The sequence below is a fragment of the Microtus oregoni genome, unplaced genomic scaffold (genome assembly GCF_018167655.1).
Source record: "Microtus oregoni isolate MIOR12 unplaced genomic scaffold, Mior012 000004F_ref0000308, whole genome shotgun sequence".
In the NCBI taxonomy this organism is placed as follows: domain Eukaryota; kingdom Metazoa; phylum Chordata; class Mammalia; order Rodentia; family Cricetidae; genus Microtus; species Microtus oregoni.
Window position 1 is genome coordinate 48823298 of NW_024543063.1, and position 24455 is coordinate 48847752.

Sequence of the window (24455 nt, forward strand, 5' to 3'; positions counted from 1 at the left end):
CTCCTGCCTCAGCTCCTGAGTGCTAGGGTTATGAGTGTGCACCTATCTTTTATTTGTTCTGGGTATTGACTCTTATACATATATGATTTATAAAATTTCTTCCTATTTTTCATTCTGTTGATTCCTTTATGTAGAAGCTTTATGTTTTGATGATAGATAGATAGATAGACAGACAGACAGACAGACAGACAGACAGTACTGATTCTCTGTTAACTTGTGTTTGCTGAACTTGTGGTGTCATATTCAAGGAATCATAACAAATCCAGTGTCATGAAGTTTTTGCTGTACTTGCTATTAAGGGTATAGTAGTGGCGGGTGATACTGAGGCCTTTCTCCCCCAGCTCTTCAGTGTTCTTGCTGATGTTTTGTTTACTGGTTGGAACCAATTATGAAGAAAAGAATGCTGACTCTTGCAGCTGTGCTGCTAACATCTCTGTCCGTGATATGTTTTTGTTTCCTGTTTCTAGAGGCTCTGTTATTGATTGTACACACATTTGGGAGTGTTGCGGCTTAGTAAATTGGGACTTTGTTGTAATACGGTGTTCTCTTTTCTTCAGCATAACTTTCAGTGTGAAGTTTTCTTAGTCCTTGTTAACAGAGTCACTCCAGCTCTCTGAGGAATTGCGTTTATGTAAATACTAACGGATGGTCTGTGTGTCATAAATACCACAGCTTCATACTTCTGCTCTGCTTCCTCGGGTTCACAGAAACCATGTCAGAAAGAGAACACATTTTACACTGAACTGTCAGTCATATTCTAAAGAAAAGGGGGATTATCAATTATTTACTCAAGGTGTTTTCATTTGTACCTGTTTATTATTGCTTGAGACAGGGTCACTATGTAGGCCTGACTGCCCTGGAACTCCCTGTGTAGAACAGGCTGGCCTTAAGCTCACAGATTTCTGCTTGCCTCTGCCCCCATAGTGCTGGGATTTAAGTTGTGTGCCACCACACCTGACTCCATCATGCTGGGATTTAAGTTGTGTGCCACCACACCTGACTCCATCATGCTGGGATTTAAGTTGTGTGCCACCACACCTGACTCCATCATGCTGGGATTTAAGTTGTGTGCCACCACACTTGACTCCATCATGCTGGGATTTAAGTAGAGTGCCACCATGCCTGACTTCTGATGTTCTTTTTCGAGGCATGGTGTCATGAAGCCTAGACTAGGCTCTCCATGTGCTCTGAGACTTTACATACCTGTAGGTACCTGTACTAGTGCACACCCACAGAATAAATAAATTCCAAAAGAAAGCATCTCTGAGGAGCAGTTCTGAGAGTTGGGGGCATCCACCTGCACCTGTGCTGCCTCAGCGCCTGGGGTCTGGAATGTCAGGATGAGGGAAGAAGCTCGTGATTTTCCTTGTCTGTGAGTGAGAAGAACCTCCTTGCCCACCGCCTGGACTCTGTCTACACCTGCTTCTCTGCTCTGGGTCTGAGGCAAATTTGGACCTAATCTGGGGACACTGGAGCGAAAACAGGTCCCTGACTGCTGGCTTGGGCTTTCCATCCTCTTACTTGTTTTCAGAAACCTGTCCCAGGCTGTGTTGACCAGGAAGCCGTCAGTGGGGAGCAGGCTGGAGTTGGACCTGCTTCATAACTGAACTGGGATGTCAGAGTTGTGATATTTGGATGTTGTCTAATTTGTTTTTATTATGTGTAGCTGACATGCTGTTGGCTCACTTTGCTCTGTGGTGCTGATTTTTTTTTTATAGTAAGCAAATGTTTTACAAATCATTCTTAGATGGGTGTGGTTTGTGCTAGGAATCATGGAAAAGAATCCATTTTAATAAGGCCTGAGCTTAATGTTAATATCTGCATATTAATGAATGAGTTTCCAAGGTGGATGTGAAAATCAAACTTTCTAGAAAAGTTTGTTGACCTCTCAGCCAGTCCCCCACCAAAAGCAAGCTTGTTTCTGACCTCAGCTCCCTGTGACACGTGTACCTAGATCACCAGGCCTGTTTTCACCTGACTGCTCTGCTCTTTGGTCACACTGGATCTTTAAGCCTTCAGGCCACGCAGGCTAGAGTTCACTTGTTCCCAGGAAGCTGCCACCGGGATGATTGTAATTTCTTGTGTCCGGTGCTGTTTCAAAGGTATAATCCATAAATAGTGCAGGCAATGGGTCAGTTGTACAGGTTTTTCTCTAATGGTTTTTAGAAATGTATGTGGCCTCACCTGAGCCTGTGCTTTGGGCTGACACGAGACATTAATTACAACTCCTTGGGGATTTCCAGTTACCTGTGGACATGGTTTAGTGGTTGGCTCATAGATTCTGTTCTGTTTGCCTGGTTTGTCGTGGTTCAGCCATATTACTGAATATTCAGGGGGTAGAGCAGGGAACCCGCTAGAATTGTTCCAGGAACAGGGTACAGGTGAGGCTCTCGTCAGTAGGTAGCAGGTGACTGGAGAGGAGCCAAATCCCAGAGCTGTGTTTTTAGGAGTCTCAGAGAAGCCTGCAGCAACAGAAGGGAATTGGGGACAGTCCCTGTGGAACCCTCAACTTTACATCTCCTTAAATGAATCGTTAAGGAAATCTTACAAGTAATGCCAATTTAACTGAAAAAGGAAAAAAAAAAGAAGGAAAGAAAAAAATACTGTAAGCCAAAAAGAAGTCAGAGTTTCCAGGATGTACTAATCTGAGACGGGCAGTTTTTCCTATGTGCTCAGTCTTTTGTCGGTTTATGTGTTTGGTGTGCTGGGGATGGAGTCCTGGGCCTTGGTGCAAACTGAATATGCACCCCACCACCGAGCTGTCTGTTCACCCATCTCCCTCAGTTTCCCCTTTCAAACATTAATTCTGTTTCCACATAATTTTGTTTTCCCCAGAGCATCACCTGAATATAATCATATCACTTGGAGCCTTTTGAATCTGGCCATACCCACTTAACATGGATGGCTTGAGGTTAATCCTTTTACAAGTGTTGGTAATCCATTTCTCTTTTTTGTTGAGTAGTTTCTGTGTGACGGATTTACCATTGCTTGCTTTTCTATTTACTGAAGTTCATTTGGGCTGTTTCTAGATTTGGGTGGTTGTGAATTGAGTCAACATGAATATTTGTACAACAGGTATTTATGTGACTACAATTTTTGTTTCTATCAAGGAGTGAGACTGCCAGACCGTATGGTATGGATGTGTTTAACTTTATAAAAAGCTGCCATTTCTTCTTGGTGCTGTCCAGTAACTACTTACTGTGTCAATTAAATAAATGATGGTCACTTTGCTTCGTGTGGAGGCACGGTGTACAACATTCCCAGGTCCTGCCTTGGAGGAGTCGGACTCCAAGGCTAGAGTCCAGCAGTGTGCAGTTAAACACACAGCACAGAGGAAGGAGTCTGGTCCATCTCCTCAAAGCATCCTGTGAACACTAAACTGTCTCACAGTGTAGTAATAAGGGCGGCGGCGGGGCTGCGTCCCCAACACCCCGGCCGCCTGCCCAGCTAGCTTATGCCCCGAAATAATTACACGGACACTGTATTCTTTTAAACACTGCTTGGCCCTTTAGCCCTAGCCCTTACTGGCTAATTCTATTATCCCGATCAACCCATCTCTAATAATCGGTGAGCACCGGTCTTACCGGGAAAGGTTCAGCACGTCTAACCTGGTGGCTTGCTTCATGGCGTGTGTCTGCCCAGGAGCCGGGAGCATGGCGTCTCTCTCAGGCGTCTGCTCCCAGGAGGAGAGCAGAGCTGTGGAGTCTGAGCTCACTTCCTCTTCCTCCCGGCATTTTGTTCTGTTTACTCCACCCACAGGGCCAAGCAGTTTCTTTATTGGCCAATGACCTTCCTCCATCATCACAGGCCATGCTCCTCTCTGTCTCCAGCCAGGAAGAGCCTGTTACCTGAAACCTTTCTCTTCCCTGTTGGTTTAACCCAGCAGGAGGGCAAGCCACCTAACCGGAAGTCGCAGGGTCCTTATTTCCTCTTTTTGCCTGTTGGTTGGGTACTTTGGATCCTTCAGGTTTGTGATATCTCTGCCAGAAGGCCTTCTGGGAAGAGCCAGCACGTTGACACAAGTGGCAGCTACTGCCTGAGCTGGACTCCGTCAGCATCACTTTCCTGCACTGAGTCCTGTCCCCAGTGCTCCGCAGAGGAGCATGGAGCTTAGCTAGGATTCTATCCGGAAGCCAAATGGCCACCCTGACAGCCATTTGTCCCCCCGGAGGGACAGGGTGACAGTGGGTTGAAGAAGACAAGAGTGGGATGGAGAGGGTCTTCTGTCACTGTGCCTCCTGGAGCTGGGCTCTGTGGTGCTGTAGAGGACGCAGACACCCTATCCTAGGCAAGACTGCCATGGAGGTAGGAAAGTCAGTTGAAGTGCTCAGGTGGCTTCTGGGAAGGGAAGATGTGGAAAAGGCCTAGTTAATCTGAGGAGAAGGGGAGTGACCAGGGGCTTGGGAAGATCATCAGAGGGCACGTATGAATGGACACGTACCAAATAAAATAAGCAGCAGGGACACAAGGACCCGAACTCCAGAGGAAGGACAGCCTCAGAACAGATATCCCCAGGCCCCACTCAGGAGGACCCGAACTCCAGAGGAAGGACAGCCTCAGAACAGATATCCCCAGGCCCCACTCAGGAGGACCCGAACTCCAGAGGAAGGACAGCCTCAGAACAGATATCCCCAGGCCCCACTCAGGAGGGCAGAGTTCTGCTGCAAGGCAAGGAAGACCACTGGCCCAGAAATTGTCTCCAAAGGTTCCTCTGCAACACTGAGTTCTGGTTCCCAGGGCTGCTTCTGGACAGGGTAGGGGTCATCTGACTCTACTGAGCTCCATCAACTGTAGAAGTGTCAACCCATTCTTATTTTGAATTATAAAAACATACTTTGCAGAAATAAACATTTTAGCATCATTATAAAAAAAATAAAAAAAAATAAAAAGCTGCCAAACCTTTCTTGGAGGTTGCACCGTTTGCCTCTTTATCAGCGGTGCGTGACGTCAGTGCCCTGGACTCCCGGCCCACTCGGCAGTTTAAAGTTGGAATCACTGGAGTCAGTCGGTGTGGAGAGGTGCGCCAGTAGTTTGCACTTGCATTCCCCTCGTGGGTATTGATGATATGATGATGTGCTCATTTGTCACCTGCTTTTGTCGCAAAGCGTCTGTTCGTGTGTTTGGAGCAGGGACATGAGCCCTGCACGTGAGCAGAGGTCAGAAGACAGCCTGTGAGAGTCTCCCTCCGCCGTGTGGGTTCCAGGAACCCATGTTCACTTGAGTCGCCCTACCAACCTCAACTTGATTTTTAATTTAGCTTTTTGAAACAGAACCTTCTAATACACACTAACCGAGAGAATAGTGAAACAAATCCCCAGACGCCTTCACCTTGTTTTGAGTTAGCATCACTCCACACTCTGACTCTGTCCCAGCCTTCGCTCCTTTTTTTAAATTTAAATATTTTATTTAAAAAATATATTTTGACTTTTCAAAATGTGTTTTATGAGTGTTTTGCCTGCCTGCATGCATGTGCACTACATGTGTTCCTGATGCCTGCAGAAGTCAGAAGAGAGCTGGAACTGGAGCCACCGATGGTTCTAAGCCTCATGTGTGTGCTGGGAACTGAATCCGGGTGCTCTTAACTTGGACGCCCTCAACCACTGAGCCATCTTGTAATGTTTTATTTTATTTTTTTTAAAAAGATTTATATGCTTATTGTCTATACAGTATTCTGCCTACATACATGCTTGCAGCCAGAGGAGGGCATCAGATCTCATTACAGATGGTTGTGAGCCACCATGTGGTTGCTGGGAATTGAACTCAGGACCTTTAGACGAGCAGGTGGTGCTCTTAATCACTGAGCCATCTCTCCAGCCCCATCTTGTAATATTTTAATAAGCAGATCTCAGATATTATAACACTCAACTGTAAATACTAAGTGTACCAGATAACTTTTTCAACTGCTTCAAGATCTGTAGCACAATTGAGAATTTCTTGTCATCTAATAAATGATGTGTGCCCACTTTGTGCAGTGGCCTCACAGGTACCATTTTGCTTTGTTTGAGGTAGGAGCTAAACAAGACCCACTCACTGTATTTGCCTAATGTGTTTCTGCATGGTTTTTTTGTTTCCGTTTTTTCGAGACAAAGTTTCTCTGTAGCTTTGGTGCCTGTCCTGGAACAAGTTGTTGTAGAACAGGCTGGCCTCAAGTTCACAGAAGTCTGCCTGGCTCTGTCTCCCGAGTGCTGAGATTAAAGGCGTGCACCACCACTGCCTGGCTGTGTTTCTGTTTTTAAAAATGATTTATTTTGGCTGGATGTGGTGGCGTATGCCTTTAATCCCAGCACGGGGGGGGGGGGGGGGGGCAGAGGAAGGCAGATCTCTGAGTTCAAGGTCAGCCTGGTATACAAATACAAAACAAGTTCCAGGACAGCTAGGCTTGTTGGATGGAGAAACCCTGTCATGAAAAACCAAAAAGAAAAAAGAAAAAGGCTTTTTTTTTTTTTTTTTTTTTTGACTGGGCATGGTGGCAATTGTCCTTAATACCAGCGTTTGGGAGGAAGAGGCAGGCGGATGGGTCATGAGTTCAAGACCAGCCTGGTCTATATGGGGAGCACCAGCCAAGGATACAGGGTCTTCCCCCTGTGCCCACTGAACTACATCCCCAGCACTTTGGTGCTGCGTCTTCCTTGAAGAGGTGAGGCCATTCAGCAAGTGTGTGCCCTACATGTCGGTGCTGGTTGGAGTCCTGTCCCCCATGATTTTACCCTATTTACTCATCTCTGAACTGGTAAATGCTAGACACAGAAAGCTGTGTCCATGCATTGTGTGTATCCCACTGCAGCCATGTGAACAGGCGGCAGTGACTGATGTTTCGTGAGAATAATACTGACTGTTGGATTACAAATACATTTGTTTAGACTGTCCCACCCCACCCTTTACACAGGACTATAACTCAAAGAAGTCCCCTGCTTATGCCTCCCAAGTACTGGGATTAAAGGTTTTCACCACCACTCCTAGCAAGAAGTTTTGACATATCTGGAGATGTGTTTGGTTGTTACTACCTCAAAGGACATGTGGCACCTGCTGCAAGGGCAGGCCAGGGATGCTGTGGAGCACCATGCTATAAACAGGATACTCCTCACAGCAGAGAAAGATCCAGTCCAAAATGTCAGTGGGGCCAAGTTTGAGAAACCTTGTTTGGAGTATGCGTATGCTCTGTTAGAATTTGGAGTATAGCGTATGCTCTGTTAGAATTTGGAGTATAGCGTATGCTCTGTTAGAATTTGGAGTATAGCGTATGCTCTGTTAGAATTTGGAGTATAGCGTATGCTCTGTTAGAATTTGGAGTATAGCGTATGCTCTGTTAGAATTTGGAGTATAGCGTATGCTCTGTTAGAATTTGGAGTTTAGTGTATGCTCTGTTAGAATTTGGAGTATAGCGTATGCTCTGTTAGAATTTGGAGTATAGCGTATGCTCTGTTAGAATTTGGAGTATAGCGTATGCTCTATTAGAATTTGGAGTATAGCGTATGCTCTATTAGAATTTGGAGTATAGCGTATGCTCTATTAGAATTTGGAGTATAGCGTATGCTCTATTAGAATTTGGAAGAGTTCCCAGTGACCAAGTGCATGAACTCTGAGCATAGAGCAAGGGCTGTGGGAAATGAAGCCAGAAGGCAGAGGCAGGCAGATTTCTGAGTTGGCGGCTAGTCAGGACTGTGTGTGTGTGTGTGTGTGTGTGTGTGTGTGTGTGTGTGTGTGTATGTGTGTGTGTATGGAGAGAGAGAGACAGACAGACACACCCTGGCTTCAAACAGACAAAATCATAATACTTTAGTATCCTAAAGACAAGAAAATTTTCTGACATAGTCATTGTATAATTGCCCAAATTGGGAAGCTGACACTAATGCATTAGTGATTCTGTAGACTTTGTTCCTGTTTCCCTTATTGTCTCAGAACTCCTTCTTAAAAGGGTGTCTTGACTTGAATGTCAAGTTTAGCATCATGTCTCTTTAATCTCCTTGCTTCTGGAATAGTTTGTCAGCTCTTGTGTTTCATGCCGTTGACATTTTGGAAGGATACAGGCCAGTTATTTTGTAGAATGGCCCTCAATTTGGGTTTGTTGACGTTTTCTGCTGTTTGGATTCTGGTCACTTTGTGGTACTGTCAGGAAGACCACAGAAATGATGACGCATTCCTTTTAGTGATCCCAGCCTACTGAGAGTAACTGGTGCCAGGCGTCTCCACTTTTCCTATGGTCTTCATATTTTTTATGGAGGATACAGACTATGTAAGTCTTTCCCATACTTCATTCATTACTTCTTAATGGCACAAGGTCATTCTTACTCAAACAGTATTTTTATGATGGCTGACAAAAGGTAATTTTAATCTGCCCTTCCATGTGAATTGAATTTTGGCTGTAAGGAAGAACCTGGAACGTGGAATCTCCACACCAGTTTCTCAGATGTTGGGCTTGCAGGTGTGTGCTACCCTGCTTCCTTTACTTGTGTCCACATAAACTCATGAGCTTTATTCATAAATTTAACACTTTGTTTGCCTGGTGCTGGGGACTGTACCACTGACCTGAACCCAGCCCCCATTATGTACATTGAAGCTCAGGTTGTCTCAGATTTGGCTAATGTGAGTTCCTATGTTCACGGGACATATTCCCTTCCTTCTCTGAGCAAGACAGTTGATTCTTCACCTGAACTGATCAAGAAGCCCTGGTTCCTTTAAATAAAAAGATAGTATTTAGAAACGAAGGTTTGGCCATGCCTCACACGACACTGTGCCTGGTTTGTTCCTCTCCCTTAGTCCTCCCTTCCTTCCATCCTCCCTCCTCCTTTCTGCTTCAAATCAGTTTCACTGAGAAACCTTTGTTCTCTCTGGTAGCACAGTCTGGGTGCTCACTTGTGCTGTGAAGGGTTCTGGCCCTGGGTTTGACTTCAGCTCTGCTGTTAACGAGGTGGGGGGAGGGGGTTAGGGCTGGTTGCTAGACATCTTTGCCTCATTTCCCTTATTAATAAGATGGAACTTAAGAACTGATTGGCAAGGTGGCTTAGTGGGTAAAGGCAGTTGCCTCCAGTCCTTGCCCACGCCACCCACCCTGCACTGCCACCCCCCACATATGCACACATGCACAGAATAAATAAAAATGTTTAAAAAATTAAAACCACTATAATTCTCAGTGGGACTTGCTGATCACTTCTTAGCTGAATAAAACATGAGTTCCAAGTTGGCAATCGATGGACACCTGACATCCTCCAAGGCACTATACATGTGTGCACCGCGCACACGCACACAAGTCATGATTTTGGAAGTGTAACTTAGTGGCAGAATGCAAGCCTAGTATGTGCAAGGCCCTTGGTTTAGACCCCATATTGCAGAAAACAAAACCCCAAGAACACCAAACCTCTTTGGGAGAGGCAAATGGTTGCACACTGAACTAGGAATTTTATAGACTGAATTAGACCTCAGTTAAAAACCAGCTGACTGATCCTGGTTTTTACAGGCTGGGTAAAGAGTAAATGAAAAAGAGAATGCTTCTGAGTGCCCGTTTCTGCACTGTGGACGGCCATGCAGAGCTAGACTCCACTAAGGCTGCCGTGTCAACATTTATAAACACTATTCTTTCTAGCAGGCAAGGGGTTGAAGTTTTGGGCACAGGCTTCATGCTCCCTTCATACTAGCTCCCTTCCTCAGTAGATCGGGCAGAGATCCTGGGGCCTCAAGGGCAGTGGGACATAATAAGCTAGGTTTCCCCGCCACACACACACCTCTTAGAACAGTTCACGCTCTTTACCCGAGTTGATCGTAAGTATGAGGCTGGCGCAGCCTGCTGACTGCTTGGTCAGTGAGCAGAGCAGTACCCTGCTTTCATTTGGTTAAGAGGGATGCCAGAGCCATTGGGTGCCCTTGGTTATTTGAAACTAAAGCAGAGAGTAAGAGGGGAGGCTTTGCTTTTGCTGCTTTTGGGGCTTTCAGCCTCACCTGTGAAGCCTGACCGTGAGGAGAAGGAGGTGGGCAGGACTCCAGTGCCAGCATCATCTCTGAACATCCTCAGCTGGGTCTGGGTTGAAGGCCCTTGCTTCCTGTGTCCTCTGCAAGTGCGCTGTTATTTTGCTCCATTACTAATCTAGACAGTCTGAAAATGGAGTTTGTGGGGCAGAGTGGCATTTGCCATAAACTTTGTGGGTATTCTCTTGGCAAGAAATATACTGACCACTCTGTGGCTCTCTGAAGTCATGAGCAAGTATATCATCAGACCACAGGAGAGCTTCCAGGTTCTCTTTTAAAAAACAAGAAAGAGAATATTTTGCATAACATAACACTCTTTGTATTCCCTAGGAGTTAGATATTCCCAAACAACCATATTGTAATTTGCTGAGCCTGCAGTCCTCTGTGGTTGGCCTTTGTTGACAAGCAGCTCACAGGTTGAATGTGTGCACGGTGCTTGCTTAAGCTGCAAGTACATATTTAAAAAGCAAAGCCTTTTTAAAGCTCCACTTTTACAGCTTGAGGAGGTCAACAGCAGAGTTCTTTATACCGTGAAACCTGCCTGGAAAAGCCTGTCAGAATACTAATGGTTGAGTAGGCTTTGGTGGCAAGCTGGCTTCCTAGGTCACTAGTAGCCTGCACCCTTCTTAGAATGCACCTTGGCTGTACTGAGCCCTTGCTAACATCTCTCTTTTGTAACCTTTGTCAATGTCTCTCTTTTATCCTTGTTCCCATCTTAGCAATAAACTCAGTTGTCTCTGCCTTTTGACTCTCTTGCTCTACTGATTGCTACTAATTAATTGCTTCTTGCAGTGTGTGTGGGGGGGGTGTGGGGGGAGATTAAGGCTCTGGAGCCATCTCCATCTCCACCCTTAAAGAGCAGGTGCTTGGCTTTTCATGCTGCCTGCCTGCTTTTTTCTCTTTCTGTTTTTATTTTTCTCTTGCCCTTTCTTCCTGTTCCTTCTGTTGTCGTTTGTTTCTGTTTGAGATGGAGTCTCAATTGTATCTCAAGCTAGCTTGAAACTCACTATGTAGGCTAGGCTAACCTGGAACCTGAAATTCTCTTGCCTCAGTCTGCCAAGCGCTGGTAGTACAGATGTGCACCATATTGACCAGCATCCTTTGCTGTGGTAATGTTTTGTTTGTGCTCTAACAAATAAAACTTGCCTGAAGATCAGAATGCAGAACTAAGACACTAGAGGCCTGGCAGTGGTGGCACACACCTTTAATTCCAGGACTCGGGAGACAGAGGTAGAGGGATCTCTGTTAGTTCAAAGCCTTCCTGGGCTACATTAGATTGAATCTGTATAAAAGAGAAACAGAGCTTATACAAAGGTGATCCTAGAATTTAGGATTCCATGTCTTTAAACCCAGCACTAGGGAGGTGGAGACAGGAGTGATATGGTTGGGCGAAGAGAGGAATATAAGGCTGCAGGAGACTGGAGCTCAGGCACTCTGAAGCAGCAGTCTGAGGACAGGATCACCCTTGTGGTCTGAGCGTTGGTAGGGGTAAGAACTCTAGTGACTGTCACCCCGTGATAGCTGACTCCGAGTTTTTATTATTAAGAACAATTACAATTCGTGCTACACTTTGCTAACCTTTTTTTGTTTGTTTGGTTTTGGTTTTTTGAGACAGAATTTCTCTTTGTAGCTCTGGAGCCTGTCCTAGGACTCGCTGTGTAGACCAGGCTGGTCTCAAGCTCACAGAGATCCATTCTGCCTCTGCCTCCCGAGTGCTGGGATTAAAGGTGTGCGCCACCACCACCAGGCTGTTCGTTTGTTTTTGTTGTTATTACTATTACTATTATTATTATTATTTTGAGACAGGCTTTTTTGTGTAGCCCTCACTGATCTGGAATTTGATCTGTAGACCAGGCTGACCTGGAACTTGGAGAGCCGCCTGGCTCTGCCTTCTGAGTGCTGGGATTAAAGGTGTGCACCTCCACACCGGGCCTCCTTTGCCACTCTTAAATCCATAAATTTGGCTCTGTTTATTTATCTAGAGAAAAGTGGAGAAGCCAAAGTTAACTTGAAGAAATGTTGATTGTTGGTTAAATAATTTACACTTGTTGTGAGCTCCTTTGTTTTGAAACCAGAAAGTACTCTCTGGCTGTGCTGTTGTCTGAGTGGTGGAGAGGGCACTGTTACACATCTGCCTTCCTTGGGAGGTGGTCGCCAAAGAGGGAAGCACCCACAGATTTTCTTCCTTAGGAATAGTAAGGTGTTCCTATAGCAAATGGTCATCATGCATGCACTTTGTCAGACACTCTCTGAGAGAGCTCTACTGCAGCTTCGAGCTCCTGATAAGTTAGCATTTAGACTGATTCTTATAGGTACTTCCTCTGGTGTTAGGGCCAGTGTCTGGAGGGGGGGGGGTCTTTGCTTTCGAGCTTAAGTGGGACTGGGGCTGGCCTCCTGCTGTGGACCCACTTGGACAGCTTGAGGTAAAGTGATATTTGTGTGGTGATCAAGCAGGCCCTGGAGAGGACGAACTCTCCCAATAAAGAAGTGGAATCAACATAGATGTGTCCAGAGAGGCTTTCATTTTCCGTTACAGTTTTTTGTTTCGTTTTAAAATATTCATGAATGGTTTCAAAGTAAATAAGGATTGGTGCTTAGAGGCCATTAACATTTAACTCATAAGTATGCCTGGCTGTTTTTTTTTTATTTAACTTTATTTTATGTGCATTGGTGCAAAGGTGTTAGATCCCCTGCAACTGGATCTTCAGACAGTTGTGAGCTGCCATGTGGGTGCTGGGAATTGAACCCAGGTCCTCTGGAAGAGCAGTCAGTACTCTTAACCACTGAGCCATCTCTCCAGCCCCTGCCTGGCTGTTTTTTAAACAGTATTAGGACTGAGGACAGCACTCAGTTGGTAGACTGGTTTCATCCCCAGCAGCATGGTAGCTCACGCTTGTAATCCCAGAACTCAGGAGGTAGAAGTAGGAGGATTTGAAATTGAAGACCATCTTTGACTGTATGGTGAGTTCAAGGCTAGGCTGGGCTACACGAGACTCTAGTATAAATATATGTGTATTTATGAATGATCTATGTATGATCATTTTTTTCCCATTAAAAATGCGCTGTTTGGCTAGGCGCATCTCTGTGAGTTGGAGGCCAGCCTGATCTACAAAGCGAGTTCCAGGACAGTCGGGACTAATACACAGAGAAACCTTGTCTTGAAAAACCAAAACCAAACAAACAAAATAGCAAACAAACAAGCCCCCCCCCCCCCCACCGCCGCCAGTCTAAAGCAATGGAAACGGGGAACAGTGTCACATGCCTATAATCCCAACATTTGAAAAGCCAAGTCTGTCAAGTCTGGATGATCTTGAGTTCAGAGGTCAACCTGGAACAGCTGTCTCCAAACAACCCGACAACAAAAACAACAGCAGTCCGCATCCTACCATGGAAATGAATTGTTTGCTAATCAAATCTCCCGAGTTGGGTTTATAGGCATGTGCCACCATGATCAGTTTTGTGTGTATTGGAGGCTGAACCCAGCACATCATTCATGCTGGGCAAAGCACTCCATGACCTGAACTCCATCCTCAACCCTGCGTGTGATTTTTAAAAAATACCCTCTTACTTATGGGTTAAATGTTTTTAATAAACAGTATTTTATTATTTTACTGTAGGTCTTTCTTAAACTTAGGTACATGTGATCTACTCATTACATATGTATATAGTTAGTATACTTATAATTAGTTCTCTGAATTGCATATATTATAAATATATAAGCGTGAATTCTAAGTGTATATCTTTTCCATATATTCATATACCACAGAAATGTTCAAAATACAAAGAAGAGAAAACTCTTTGATTTCCCTGTCCCTCCGTCAGGCCTACTACATAGAAGTGCGTTTTCACTGTTTAATATAAATGCATCTGTATACAAGCACCCTTATTTTTGTGTGTCTTATATGCTTAATGCTATGTGATGCATTTTATTTACTATTATGTATATGAATATGTGTTATGTGTATGAGTGTAGTCAATCAAATACCAGGGTGTGGAGGTGAGAGGACAGCTTTTGGGAGTCTGTTCTCTCCTTTCACCATGGGGTCCCGGAATCAAATTTAGGTCAGAATTGCAAGGCAAGCATTTTTGCCTCATTGATCTTTAAAATCAGGTGTAGCCCAGGCTAGCTTCCACTTTGAGATCTTCTTGTCTCTACCTATTCCTCATCCACTACACCTAGCTTTTTTTTTTTGGTTTGTAGCCTAGGTTGGTCTCAGACTAATTATGTTCTGAGGATGACCTTGAACTCAGTGCAGCCCCCGTCCCCCAAGGGCTCAGCCTCACTCAGCTCTGTTGCTTTGTTAGGCATCTCTGCGTGTCTTTTACTGTTGGCACAAGTAATCCCACTCACTTCTCTTCCTCAGTTCCTTATTGCTTTGAGTCTCTACTGTGTGCTTTGAGGAGGGGGTTTTGACTTACTGATGAACATATGTTGGAGTCTCCAGAACACTGATTTCTTCAGGATGTTTGAGAGTTGGAGGTAGCCTTCTATACCATCTTACTGGGGATTGTTGGTCGGAATGTCAGTTCAAAATTTGTGGAAATCGAGCAGGGCAGTGGTGGTGCACACCTTTAATCCCAGCACTTGGGAGGCAGAGGCAGGCAGATCTCTGAGTTTGAGGCCAGTCTGGTCTCTACAGAGTGAGTTCCAGGACAGCCGGGGCTACACAGAGAAACCCTGTGGAATTCTCGAGGGTGCAGCCTGACAGGTGGGGATGTGCACCTCCTACACTGGCTTGCAGCTGCTGACACTGCTCTAGGATTGCGCCCTCAGCCTTGGAGTGAGTTCTCTAAAGTGATCCCACCCAAAGGAGGGAAGCTGTCGAACAGGCTCGGGGCTGTAAACTGCATTGTTAGTAGATCCCCTAGACAAGAGACTCCATTTCTCAAGTTCCCATCACAGCCTGATGTGTGGGATGACCGGAAGAATTTCCAAGACAACGTGATGGCTCCATAGGGTTCAAATCCCGTTTCTCCTCCACTACCCATATGCTTCCAGTTGGCGTGTAGGACACATTTATCTGACAGCTTTGAGGGCCCGTCCCTCTGGTAGAGAGTCAGTTCCGTCAGTGTAGTGAATGTAGGGTGTCTCAGAAGCGATTCTTACACTGGTAAGGCTATAGGAGTTTAACCATTTGTGGGAAAGACAGCTAGCCCCAAATATAATTAATTCAGCCTTCACTCACCTTTCAGCTAGTTGAACCCCTTGACTGTCTCCGTTGCTGTTTCCTTATCATTTGCCACACAGAGCAGAATTTGGAGTGGAAGGAGGAGGTGGTTTGAGCAGATTGCAGTTGAAATAGCTCGGTTTCATAGGCTTTGCGAAAGCACAGCCATGTGAGTGCATTGCTGGGATCCCTTCCAGGACTTTGCAAGGGGCAGGAGCAAGAGAGGCACTCTGAAGCATTCGCTTTATCTTCTAGAATAAGCCTGCCTTTAGAAAGTCGCATGGCGTGGATCTGCAGCTCCACCATGTGCTGGGAAGAGTACTAGTCCGGGAAGGCCTTAACAGTTTGCATCCCAGTTCCTGGTAACAGGACTTTCTCACTGTTTAAAAAGCAGGAACAGAGCTGGCAGCATTGCTCTGTAGGTAAAGGTGCTCGCTGCCAACATGATGACCTGAGTTCAGTTCCCAGGTCTCACATGGTGGAAGAAGAGGGCTGATTCCCAAAAGTTGTCCTCTGTCTTTCCTACATGTCCCACAGTCTTGTCAATATCAACTTACAAGTCAGCTTTGAAAATAACCAGCCACCAGGTAGGCCCTCCTGATGAGCAGAAGCTGTGCTTTTCCTCTTTACCCTTCAGACCTGCCAGGGTTTTTTATGTGTGTGTCTTTTGCAAGGTTGCTGCCAGTCCACTGGTTTAATTCTTTGGTTGCCTTGACATTGGGGTCTCCCAACACAGCTGAGCCAATCTTTCCTTTCTTCTTGTTTGGCTAATAGATGGCTTTACTTCACAGGTGATTATTAGGTTTCACTGTGCTGGAAGACATTTTGGCATTTTCTGTGCCTATTCCCACCGGAATAGCTATCATTAGAGATAGTTTAAATTATCTTATGTATAGATTTATCTTTACATGCAAATACTATGTAATAATTAAAAATAATGTTTCCCTTTATTTAGAAATACCTTTGAATACTACTAAGAAGAAAAAATAGGCTAAAAAGCAAGATTTATAATACATGTTTTCAGAGTTAAAAATTATCTGTATAGATTTTAACATCAGAAAATTTATATGTTGGACCAGGACAGCCAAGCTTAGGCAGTGAAGGAAACCGTGAAAGACAGAAAGCTGGGAAAGATGTAACTGGACAAGGAGCCCATGGTTCAGCCCCAGCAAACAGCAGAACTTGGCAGCTTCAGCCACATGTTTCTGGCTTTTGAGTCAAGGATAGAAGACAGGGGTTCTGGAATCTCCCTCCATTAATGAATACCTCTGGGACAGTGTGTGGCTGTTGCATGAAGCTGTAAAGGTGAAGCCTAGGTTGCCTTGGAGACCCCAAGATGTTGGAGATGCCGGAGTTGGAGACACCTGCTGAGGAGAGCTGCTGACAGGGAGCAGAACCAGCCCAAGAGAGAGAAGTGTGTTGCAGTCAGCAAAGATGAAAGGGTTGGAGATCTGAAGAGGGCTGACATCAACACGGAGATGCAGAGTTTGGAGTTTGCCCAGCTAGTTTTGCATCTTGTTTTGATCAACTCTTTCCTCACTATGCTCCCCTTCCTTTAAATGCATTTTGCATGTGCTATGGCTACAAGTCTATGGGGGCCAGGGTAGTAGTAGTTTGAATAGGTATGACCTATTCACATAGACTTGTATGTTTTAATGCTTGGCCCTTAGGAAGTGCAATGTTAGGAGGTGTGGCCTTGTTGGAGTAGTTGAAAGAAGTGTGTCACTGTGGGAATGGGCTTTGAAATCTCTTATGCTCAAACTACACCCAGAAGAGGGACATAGGTCTCATCTGCTGCCTGAGGAGATAGATGTAGAACTCTCAGCTCCTTCGCCAGCACCTTGTCTGCCTGCATGCAGCCATGCTTCCTGCCTTGATGATAACGGAATGTAAACCAGCCTCAACTAAGTGTTTTTCTTTATAAGCGTTGCCATGGTCATGGTTTCTCATCACAGCAATAGAAACCCTAACTAAGACAGCGACCTAGACGGTTCTCACTGAGAACCTCTTCCTAATTGTTTCCACACTGTGTTAAACGTATGATTAAACTATCTATCGCTGATAGTCCCAAGTTATTACAGCTTGTGTTTTTACTTGTTTTTTTTTTTTTTCGTTGTTGTTGTTTTTGTCTGATTGTTGGGAATCAGACATTTTGGATGCTTGGCAAGCTATACTTTTGATCTACAGCCCCAGACCATTGTCTTAGGTAGAGTCAGGCTAGCTCTTCCTACCTGTGAACTCTATCTTATTCCCCCAGTGTGTGCCCACTAGTGGAGTGGACGTGACGGCAGGGGCCACTGCCGGCCCTGTCTTCAGTTGATTGTCTTCTGCCATGTTTCGTTTGCAACCTGCCTGGAAGGAGTGAGCAGTGGAGAGCGGATTGTCACTCGTTGCACAGCCCTGCCGTGTGCGAGTGCCCAGCTAAGTGGATGGAAACGTATGTGACTTTAATGAACAGGAAATGGTGTTTGGAAGTATGGCTAACAGTAGAAGCAGAAGCGAGCATGGAGATGACTAACCACCCTTCTCCCTCTCTCCTGGATGAGTGCTTCATCAGTCGCCACATGAGGCAAAAAGAATGAAGATCTAACCAAGTATGAAAGGAAGAGAAGCAAACACAAGTCCCAAATTACAGACTGTTAGAGATATGAATTATGCCCACTGCTGTTGAAGAAAAAACCCTTTATCCATGTTGTACACTGACCTTGAGATGTTAGAATTAAAAATTAGCAACTCATAAAATTTACGTATTTGGTGAGCATGAGGCAAAATCTTTATGATTTTTCCCCAAAATGTTCAAAATTATTTTCAGAAGTATTCAAAGTTTGTGATATTTAGTATAATGATTAAAATTTTCAAATTAAATATAATAATAGAAATAAAAATTATGCGTTGGGCTGGAGAAAGGGCTCAGTGGTAAAGAGCGCCAGCACATGAGTTTGTGTGTGACACGTGTAGAGGCTCTTGGGGGCTAGCGAGTGTCAGGTCCCCTGAAGCCAGGGTTGTAGGCAGTGTGACCACCTGAGGTGGTGTTGGGAACTGAAAGGACTCGGAGTTCTGTACAGAAACAGCTATCACTGAACTGCTGAGCTGTCTCTCCAGCCCTGTTAACTTGCTTTTATTTGTGTATATGGCTTACACTGTTGTGTATGGTTTCTGTTTGTATTTGGAACACGTTACAATATCCATAAACAGTCAGTTGTCGTTTTGATAGGAATTAGTGGAGTAAGGCAGCAAGGAACTCGAGACTGAGACCCCGTCTTGGTTATGAATCCTGGCCCTGCTGCCTGTTCCCTGTTTACCTCTTAAGATTTCTGTTTCCTCTTCTGTAAGATGGGGGCTAATGCCCATGCTGTCTGCTTGTGTTAGTGGTGATCCATGAAAATGCCTGTGTAACACTTGACTCTTGGTAACTAGGGAGTAGCAGGTGCTGCCTGCTAATGGTAGCTGTATTATGAATGAAGTTCCCCTCAGTGTATTAAATGGTAGCTGTATTATGAATGAAGTTCCCCTCGGTGTATTAAATGGTAGCTGTATTATGAATGAAGTTCCCCTCAGTGTGTTATCTGTTTCCAGATAACTAGTTACTTCCAAAGCTTAGTGACCTGGGACAGTAGTCCTTTGTTCTTCCCCAGCTTCTTCTGGGGATCGAGAATTCTAGAGTGGGTTGGCTGTGGTTCCCTTCTGTGCTCCTAGACGGGATGTTGCTTCCAAGGTAGCTTTTCACCTGGCTGTCCGCAGAAAGCTTTGGTTTTCGGGTCTCTCTGTAGCAGTGGCCTCCTGTCGCAGTTCATTCTCCTCAGAGGGAAAAAGAACAAGTCAGCCTCCACAGCGGCTTTTCTGACACAGGCTGTGGAATCAGCTAACAGCTCAGCCCTGTGTTGTGTGCCACAGGAGCAAGAATAAGACTATCAGAGAGGTGGATGATTGGGGCCAGCTTGGAGGCTGGATCCCACACTTCCATTGGCCTTCTTCTTCTGACTGTACTCACCCTGGAAGCTAGTCTCCATCCCAGCTTTTCCTCCATCCTAGGGGTTATTTCCAGCCTTTGGGTGCCCCAAGCCAGCATCCTGACCCTCTCTGTTCATTCTGGCAAGCTTTCCCATGTCAGTGTGGCCGTGCCATTCTTTTCAGGCACTCGGGCAAAAGGTCTAGCATTACATTGGTCTCATTTCTCTCACATCCCATTTTAGCAAATCCCTTGGACTTTTCCTTGAATGCAGGTCTAGAATTCTTACCCTTGCTTCCTTCTGGGCTGTCACCTTCTTGGTCTGTGCCACCCTCCCCTTCGGGTTATTGCAGAAGACTTCCACCTGTTCCTCAGCCTCTATAGTAATTCCCTCTTCCCCTCGCTGCTGTCTTTGAGGAGACTCAGATCATATTGTTCCTAAATAGTGTTTCCCTGGTACTGGAGAAAAGGACCACAGGCCTACTGCATTCCCAAACCTTGGCTCTGTGCATTTAGCCTTCCTTCCTGGGCATCTTCCTGGTTCTCACCATGCTGCAGCCCCAGAGAGTGCTCTTGACAGCTTCCCCTTCTGGGCCTTCTCTTGCTTCCCCGCCCCTTTGGCAGCCAAGCCTTCCAAGGCCACACAAGTCTCCAGCTTCTACAAGCTGCCTGCTGGTGTCCTCACTCACCTCCTATGCCTTACGCTTCCTTTTGTTCTTACCATCAGTTTACCTTCCCCTTTTGACTTTTGAACATTTATTAGATCACATGCAGGGATTCTTGTCTGTTGTATTCCGTGTTGTAATGATTGGCCTATCACATTTACATATTCTTAAACCATTTTTATTTTAAGAATGTGCTTTTCCACCCAAATGTGGTCGAAGTTAGGGTCCCAGTAATATCAGCACAGTGCTATTTCTTGCCCAAGATTAGTAGATCTTGATTACAGGGGTAAAAAAAGAAAAATATCATTTTGGTGTTTTCCTTATATGAACTGAATTGATGCAATTTAGGCATGTGATTCAGATGGAGAATTAAGGTCTGTGCAATAAAGAATTGGAAGTAATATGTGCTTAGAGATCCAACCTTTTTTTTTTTTCACCTTCTATTGAACTAAGAAAATTTGTATCTATTGTGTGAGGTGCTGGGCTATCATGCTACTCAATAGGTCTCTTGAACTAATTCTTAAATGAAATTTTGTATCCCTTAACAGACAAGCCTATATCCTGTGTTTGATTTGGATAGAAAAGCAAGCCGGCCATGTAGATTAGGAAAGGTGGGTGGTTTGACAACAGGAATGACAGAGCCAACTTTTCCTTACATAGGAAGAGTCTGACAAATTCAGGAAGGGTAGGTGTGAGGCTGTTGTGTCTCACCAAGTCCCCTGTTAGCTCTGTACATTACCGTGCTTGGTGCCATAGGAGTAGAGGGAGGTGGTCAAGCACCTAGACAGTGAACTAAAGCACTCCTGGCAGGGAAAGCACAGGGAGGATTTGGGGAGGAAGCATTGTATGAAAGGCTGGAAAGGCGTGGATGAGACTTCGGGAAAGACGGGCAAGAGCTGAGGCGGAACTTGCACGTTTTGAGTCATCCCAAGGGGATGCCGCGTTGCTGACTCTGGAACAGCTTGCTCTGCTTCATCTACCTGTGTCTCAGTGGAGCGGGGCTGGATCTGGAAGAGGGTTGACATGGATAACTATGTAGGTAGAGGCTTGGAACCCAAGACTGATCTGGCATTAGGTATTAAGAGCACCCTTGTTTGAAGGGTCATTAGCGTAGCCTGGGATCCCCCCTTTTCTCCTGAACTCTAGGTGTTCATAAGACCATGTCTACTGGTATCTCTTTAGTTTTATGATCTCTGAATCTTGGGGATACAATGCTAGAATGTTGCTTTGACTTTTCAGAAGAAATTGATTCTATTCAAAGATTTAAAGTGTTTATTCTTTTAAAAGTAACCTACAAGCCAACCTGTTGATGAAATCCAGTGATCCACTTTCCAAAAGCATATGTGCTAATGAAGACAGGGCTCTGTCCTTAGCACGTGAAAAGCAAAGAGAGGCTGGACAGCGTCTCTTTCCCTACTGTAAAGAGGACACTAACAAGCTGCAGAGATACTGCCTTTCTTCCTTCTTCTAGAGGTCCAAAGCGTCTGGAAGGGCCACACCTTGCCTGGCTGGTTTCAGTATAGCAGTGGAGGGGCCTTCACTGTTTTAGTAAGAACTTAACCTTCCCTTCCGATTGCTCTGTCTGTTCCTGCCTATAAGGCTAGTCGTGTTTCCATCAGTCACACCGCTCTCTGCAGAGGAGAACCCTGCTGCTGTATACTGTTCAGTTCATACAGCAGGCATGCGTGTGTCCATAGGTGTGTACTAAATATACACATACATGTATTTCCAATTTTCTTGCTAGATTTTGGCCCTGATTGCATTCATCTGCATCGAGACCATCATGGAGTGCTCCCCGTGCGAAGGCCTCTACTTTTTTGAGTTCGTAAGCTGCAGTGCATTTGTGGTGACTGGGGTCCTGCTGATTCTCTTCAGTCTCAACCTTCATATGAGGATCCCCCAGATCAACTGGAACCTGACAGTGAGTACACCGCTTGGCTCTCCAGAAGAGGACTCTCTCTCTCGTCATGTTTAGCTCTAGTTCATTTGGTCTTTAACATTCCTTACTGGGTTGAGTAAAATTCCACAAGTAAAGTGAATTCTAACAATGGTAAAACATCGTAACAGTTGTGGGCTTTTCCCATGGCCCTAGACACTAGGGCAGGGTGTGTGGGCTGCAGCCCTGAGTGAAGGCAGGACCTTCAGCTAAGCCTTCCCACTCTACCAAGGCTGTAGTGCCTATGGGTTCCTTACAGGTAGAGAGAGTGAGGCACTCTTACGCTCTGGAGTACCCTCAGTGATCCCTGTGATCCTGTACATGCTCATCAACAAAGCAAGAGCAGGGTATAAAAATCCTTTACATTCAAGAACAAATGAAAACACCAAAGTTCAGGAAAGCAGGACTGACAAGTTCTGAACATTATCAGACCAAATTGACAAGAGGGTCCAAACGAGGGTTAGACCCAAAGCATTGACTCTACCACTGGTGCCTGGTTCCTGCAGGCACCTGGGGAAAGAAACAGGAGCTGTCTGTGTGTATAGTGGGGCTGCTGTCGTGGTATGTCCTGGATCACGAAGCAGGGAAGGTCTTTCTTATCAGATAGTCCCTGTGTTATCCCATTGGGCAAAACACAAAAGGGGTGGGGTGAGGGTAGGGATTTCCTACAGGAGGTACTGATTAGAAAAATTGTCAGTTATAAACTCAGCTAGTTTTGTTGTAGCTTTGAAAGTGAAGGACAATTATATGCTAGGTTTTATTTTATTTTTGAAACAGGATCTCATGTATTCCAGGTTGGCCTCTTATTCATTATGCGGCCAAGGATGCTCTCGAACTCCTGATTTTCCTGCCGCCACCTCTCAAGTGCTGAGATTATAGGCAAGCATCAGTCTCCTCGGGGTCACTGTTGAGACGAGTGCTCCTGGTTATGCATCGATTCAGTGGATCCAGGCAGGGCTGTGCCTGTGCCAGCAATTGCTAGTGTGCTAAATAATATGATGGCTGGGAGTCAGCTCTGGACAGAGCCCACGCTCCCTGCCTGGCAGCTTTCCTCTAGCCCGTGCAGACGCTCAGCAGGAGCCATGGCTCCTGGGTCTCTGCTGCACAGGCATGGTGCTATTAAGATAGAGTGTTGACTGGGTAGTGGCCTGTGCTTTTAATCCTAGCCCTTGGGAGGCAGAAACAAGCAGAACTCAGTGAGTTTGAGTCTGGTCTGTATCACAAGTTTTAGACCAGTCAAGGCTACACAGTGAGACTCTCTCTCAAAAAAAGAAAAATAGAATAAAAAAGATAAAGAAAAAAAAAGGTACCTGCCAGTGTTGATGGTGTAGTCAACCAGCCCCTTAAACAGATTAGGTTTTTCCTGCTTCTCCAGTGAAACTCAAAGGCTATGAGGTGTGACCCAGGATGCTGAGGACCTGATGCTAAAACAGGGATAACAGAAGTGCTGGTGAATGCTTAAAGAAGGACCCCAACTGTAGGCCAGACACTGTGCTTGGCTCATTGATTTACTCTCCAGAGCAGCTCCAGGAAGAAGAGATTGCTATCCCCACTTTAAAACACAGAGAAACAGTGCAGCCTGTCTGAAGTCATCCGTTAGCTAGGTCCCGAGTGGCTGTGTCTCTGAGTCACTGTTACCGTCCTTTCCACAAGGAAGGCAGCAGTTATACCCATGCAGCACTAGGTTAGTTAGTAACCTCACCCACTTCGCAAAAGGCTTGTTGAAAATCCTCCAGGCTTTGGTGGTACAGAAGCTTGAAAGTCTGTTAAGAAAGTCTGTTTTCAGTGTATGAATGCCATGTTTTAGATGGCGCACAGGAGAGAATACCGGGAGATGCCCTAGTTTCAGTACATTTATATTTTTGGTAAGCTTGGCCTAATCTAAATGATATGAGAACCTTTTCTAAAAGGTGACACGAAGCAAGACTTGGTGGCACACACTTTTAATCCCAGCACTTGGGAGGCAGAGGCAGGGTGATCTCTTAGTTCAAGGCCAGCCTGGTCTTAATAGCAAGCTTCAGGCCAGCCAAGGATACACAGAGAGACCCTGTCTTAGAACATAAAATAAAAAGGTGACACCGGAAGACTGTGGGTACTCAGTGGCAGGCTATTGGCTTGTGTATGTAAAAGGCCTGGGTTTGATGCTCAGCACTACAAGCAAATAAATTAACCCGAACGCTGCATGGTAAGCAGCGTTACCAGTTTTGGTTGCTCTTTAAGTCAAGACTTGATGACAGAGGTAAAGGTATATCACGTTCTCTCCAGTGAGCAGTGACACCGAGAATGACGTCTGCAGACACAAGAGAAACAAGCTTCATGGGCCTCAGTTGGAAAGTTCTTCAGTTGCTTTGCAAATTATTCTACTTTTTTCTTTTTCTTTAGGATTTGGTCAACACTGGACTCAGCACTTTCTTTTTCTTTATTGCCTCAATTGTACTGGCTGCTTTAAACCACAAAACCGGAGCGGAAATTGCTGCCGTGGTAAGCAGACTAGATTGGTTTAAATAGGCTGAGTCTGCACCTTCTGAGACTGTCCCCTGGCATGTGTCCTAGTCACCTCCTTTAAGTGTTTCCAGAGATGAGGGGTGGTGGTCAGATAGCAGGAAGGGTTCACTCTCCATGCTCTGTTCTGGCTTGCTGTTGGTTTATAAAGAACATGTATCACTTGTGATGGGTGAGGGTGGGTAGGAAATTGGGCCAGCAAGATGGTGGTGCAGTGGGTAAAAGGCACTTGCTGCCAGGCCTGATGACTAAATCCCATCCCCAAGTCCAAATTG

General features: G+C 45.4%; 1 protein-coding gene across 1 annotated transcript in view; it reads left to right on the top strand.

Moving 5' to 3' along the window:
• Window positions 1-24455, top strand: part of Cmtm4 (CKLF like MARVEL transmembrane domain containing 4) — a 58321-nt gene that overhangs the window by 23391 nt on the left and 10475 nt on the right. Inside the window, exons 2-3 of the mRNA XM_041650639.1 lie at window positions 21487-21663; window positions 24061-24159. Coding sequence (XP_041506573.1) covers window positions 21487-21663; window positions 24061-24159 — 276 coding nt within the window. The remainder of the gene's footprint in view (window positions 1-21486; window positions 21664-24060; window positions 24160-24455) is intronic.